General features: G+C 30.6%; 1 protein-coding gene across 1 annotated transcript; it reads left to right on the forward strand.

Annotated features, from left to right (window-relative positions):
* Positions 1–1,056: 1,056 nt before the first annotated feature.
* LOC145123436 (neuronal acetylcholine receptor subunit alpha-5) lies at positions 1,057–2,523 on the forward strand. Its single transcript, XM_079058640.1, has 2 exons — positions 1,057–1,322; positions 2,323–2,523. Exons 1-2 carry the CDS (start codon positions 1,155–1,157, stop codon positions 2,371–2,373), a joined length of 219 nt encoding a protein of 72 aa, XP_078914766.1. The 5' UTR covers positions 1,057–1,154; the 3' UTR covers positions 2,374–2,523.
* Positions 2,524–4,709: the final 2,186 nt, after the last annotated feature.

The raw sequence follows: 4,709 nt of genomic DNA on the forward strand, positions 1-4,709 counted from the left end.
CCCATGGCATTCTTACAGGTTTTATGTATGCATGGCTTATGTGATATGTGTGTAGCTTTAATTAGCTACCAGGATATGCGTATGTGTATTGTGTGTGGTATGCTCTGGGGAACTCACTAAGCATTTCGCTTACAGGTTGTTGATTTGTTTCAGGTACATCTGAGCCCAAGGGCAAGGGCAATGCATGATGACGCGACGTGCACTCTATCTCTCTTTCACTGATATGTTTTTGGGGACACTCTGATGATTTAAATAAGTTGTAATGAATACTGATTTGAAAACAATTATGTTGGGATTTCATGGTTTATGCAAATGTGTTTTATTAATTAAAAATGAAAATTTCTTTGAAAAATTTGGGTCGTTACAACTAAGGATTCTCGAATTCGTATTGATGAACACGAAGTGACATCGCTTCCTATAAAGACTAAATGGAATAAAATCCTCCTTAGTAAGGTTAATATATTTCGATATAGAGTTGTCTTGGACCGTTTTCCTACCAAAACAAACTTGTATAACTGTGATATTGACATTCTTTGTTCCTTATGCCTAATTTGTAACAAGTCTATAGAAAGATATCCGACATGTGCTCATCAAGTGTTAAGCGACGTCCCAAATTCTTCTCAATATAAGTCAGTGTGATATAGGCTTGCCAATCTTATTCTTATCAGTAATTTACATGGTTTTTTGGATTCGTTTTATATATGAATGGCTTGTAAAGCAGTTTTGGAGGTAAAAAGGACAAACCGACAAAGAAATGACAAGTTTGCGGTATAAACGAATGGAAATGATTCGTACACAACACTTTTTCTCCGTACACAACAAATTATGTTTTACATGATTGTACTGTACAATATTTTAAAACATGAACTGTTGTGTATGAAAAAATATTATTGTGTACGATAAGCTCCATAAACCAATCAAAAATCCATCAAAGCTTTTTATGATATTTTCCCTATATGACATCAACCCAAAAGGATATTACATAAGTTAAGGGGTTATAGAGACAACGTATGTATTCTCTAAGGGCAAAATCGTTACTTATGTACTAACCCTATACCCAAACTCAACAAGGTGGAAGGGAAAGAGGTCGCAGCGTGAGTGTGTGAGAGAGAAAGAGGAAGAACGACGACTGTGTAGAGATCGTTTAGCAAAAAATGGGGGGAGGAATGGAGGCAAACAAGAACAAATTCATCGAAGACTGGGGAACGGTGAGGGAGAATCTGGAACACAATTTTCGGTGGACTCGTCGTAACCTAGCGCTCGTCGGAATTTTTGGCATCGCAGTTCCTTACTTGGTGTACAAGGGCACTGTTCGTGAATTTGTAAGTATCCAAACTTTCTTCCTATCATTTATGCGTATATTCGATGATCTATCGTTTTGGATCTGAATTAGTGATAGTTTGTTGTGCGCGTGTTCTATCTAATATCCGATTTCGCACACTGCCACTAATCTCAACGAATAATTTCTGAATTCGACTTCCATGAGTAGACGATTGATGTGAAATATCTGGTTCTTGATGAATTGAAAAGTGCGAGTGTGTTAGGATATATCAGAAGATATCTGAAAACACTCATAGTCAAGGCAAATGGGAACAACACAATTAGATAAATGGGAAATGTAACTCACTTCATTTTACTCTTAGAATGCTTACAAGAGAGAAGATTGAACATGTTAATAGATGAATACAGATGAAAAGGAGTTCTATAACGACCATTTGTAGGAGTTAGTGAAGCTATTCATAGATAATCAAGAAGCTAACCTTAATCTAATCTCCATGTGCTTTTTATATGTGACTACACATCTATTCATCTATGGTAAAATGCAATAGATTCATCATGCATCTACCAACTCTGAATTTAGAGTTCCTTAATACATTCCAAAGTGGTAGGAGGAATCACATCTAACAAGAAAGGGATCTAAAGTGCATATATATATATATAGCACTCTTAGAGTCTTAGTGCATCATCTTCTTGTAAATTTCTTTTAGTTCTAATAGAGTTTCATCATCCTTCATTTGTTTTATAACCAAAATATTCCACTTCTACTTAATCTAACATAAAAAAAACATTGTTTTGTATTTCACTAGGGTTTGTTTATGTTCTTCAAAAATCTACTTAACAGTCATGTTTATGTGCACTAGGTGTAACATTCTTGCTAAAAAATGTAAAGTCACCACTCCAAATGATTTATAATTTTCTCATAACATATATGTGACCAAACTTTTTATTAAAGTTTCACTACTCGCATAGTTTTTGTTTTATTTTTGCTAGTTTCCTGTTTATATTAACATTAGTATTTTATTTTTTGGATAATTTTGACAGCATATGCAAGATGAAGACAATAACAGACCATACAGGAAGTTCCTTCCCTAAATTGCAATTCCAATCAATAAAAAAAAATCCATGTTTTTTGAGCTTGGATTACTCTTGTTTTTATATTTTGTCTAGACCCTATTTGAATATTTCCATTTCTGGGCTTTTGTGAATTGTGATTCTTGTTTTGTGAAACATCAGTTGCTACTATTTCCTTTTTTTTTTTGTTTTAATTTTCTATAAAAATAATATAAAACTTGGTAAATGGACTTGAAAGTTAAGTTTTATAAGTACAATGTAACGTGATTTCAAAATTAGTTGCATACACTTTCACTAAACTATAAATTCATATTGTAATATTCTAAAAGCTTAACAAACTTGCAAAATAATTAATAAAACTGAAACATGTATTTCACTATTTCTTGTGATGTATGTACTTGACTTCATTATTAATATATCACTAATATACTAATATTTATTAGGGATAATGATTTAAAAAGGGTAATATATTTTTTGATTTGTACATATTTAGTCATTGAGTTTTTTTTTTTTTTTTTTTTTTCTTTTTCGTTCATATTTACCCCTTAAACATGTTAAATTGTACATATGCAGTCCTTATGACCGGTTATTTTAGGGTAATATATTTATCATTTTATACAAATTTAGTCCTTATTATTTTTGTCCACATTTAGTCTTTAATATTTTTTGTTTCAAAATAAGTCCTTTTGTTTTTGTAATCATTCAGTACTTATGAATGATTTTTTTAGATTTTTCTCACGACAAACGTGGGACAATCACTGATGAGGTGTTTCAGACTGTTAATGGTTGCGTAGGTCTTGTAGTTTGGTTTAGGGCTTGTGTCTGAATGCCGTAACTTCTTTATACGATATCAAATTTTAACGATCTTTATATCCACATGTTTGTTTTTTTAGTTTACTATAACTTTCGTTAAGATTACTCTCGTTAAAATGTAATATATTTTTACTTAGATTTTATAAAAAACATTCATACATGCATTTATAAAAAAACGTATGAATATAAAGATCGTAAGTAAAAATATATTACTTTTTAACAGAAGTAATCTAAACGAAAGTTGTACTAGACTAAAATACGAAGATATGGATATAAAGATCGTTAAAATCTAAGATCGTATAAAGAAGTTATGACGTTCATAACACATGACCTAAACAACCAAATAGTCGAGATCATGATGGGCATAAGCATCAAAAGCTCCAAACACCTCATTAATGATTATCTCACGTAAGATGTCATGAGAAAAAATTTAAGAAATCATTCATAAGTATTGAATGAGTACAAAAACAAAAATGACTTATTTTGCTATATATATATATATATATATATATATATATTATATATATATATATATATATATATATATATATATATATGTGTGTGTGTGTGTGTGTGTGTGTGTACAAAATGAGAAATATATTATTCTATTAAGTCATTTTTACTGGCTAACCTGAAATAGCCGGTCATAAGAACTGAATGTGTTGTGTACAGTTTAACAAGTTGAATGGGTAATTGTGGACGAAAAAAAAAATTCAATGACCAAATGTGTATAAATCGAAAAATATATTATTCTTTTAAGTCATTATCCCTATTTATTATTCTCGTCTTCACTAGGCTTTTTGAATGTGTATTGAAGATAACGTGTTAATATTTATTACTTTTGCATTGATGTTATAATTATTAATTTAGTTTGTGTCTTGTATTCTTGTTGATGTTTGATATTTGAAATTTTGAGTCTATTTTTTGTTATATATAGCAAGGTTGTCAAGATCGGCATCCTATGTAGGATCGTTTTTTGGTTTGCAAGATCGGGATCGTATGATCGGGATCGGGATCCTACGATCCTACAAAATATAATATAATTTTAATTTATAATTTTTAATTATGAAAAATATTTCAAATATTCAATTTTTCGTTCAAAAGTTATAAAAAATTCAAAATATTAGTTATAAGTCACAACATAAAATGATAAACGGTAGATTGGTAAATGGTAAAAATCATAAAGTGGTAAAAAAAATTCATTTGCAAAAAAATAAATAAATAAATAAATAAAGGGAAGTAGGATCGGATCGGATCTCGATCCTACTTACGAAGTTACGATCTTACGATCCTACCTGCGATCCTACCCCAAATACGATCCGTTTACGATCCGGATCGTTTTTCCTACTTAGGATCGTACGATCCTACGATCAGGATCGCGATTTTGACAACCATGATATATAGAGTAAAACTGTGAAACATAACATTGTGGTATGCGGTTATATTTAGTTTGGGTCTAAAAAGAATTGTTTTTGTATTTTTGATCTTTAATTCAAGCTTTTGGAACGAATTTAACATATAGTAATTCAAACATATTCCACTTT

The sequence above is a fragment of the Lactuca virosa genome, chromosome 7, assembly GCF_052849685.1.
Source record: "Lactuca virosa cultivar CGN04683 chromosome 7, Lactuca_virosa_CGN04683_v6, whole genome shotgun sequence".
In the NCBI taxonomy this organism is placed as follows: Eukaryota; Viridiplantae; Streptophyta; class Magnoliopsida; order Asterales; family Asteraceae; genus Lactuca; species Lactuca virosa.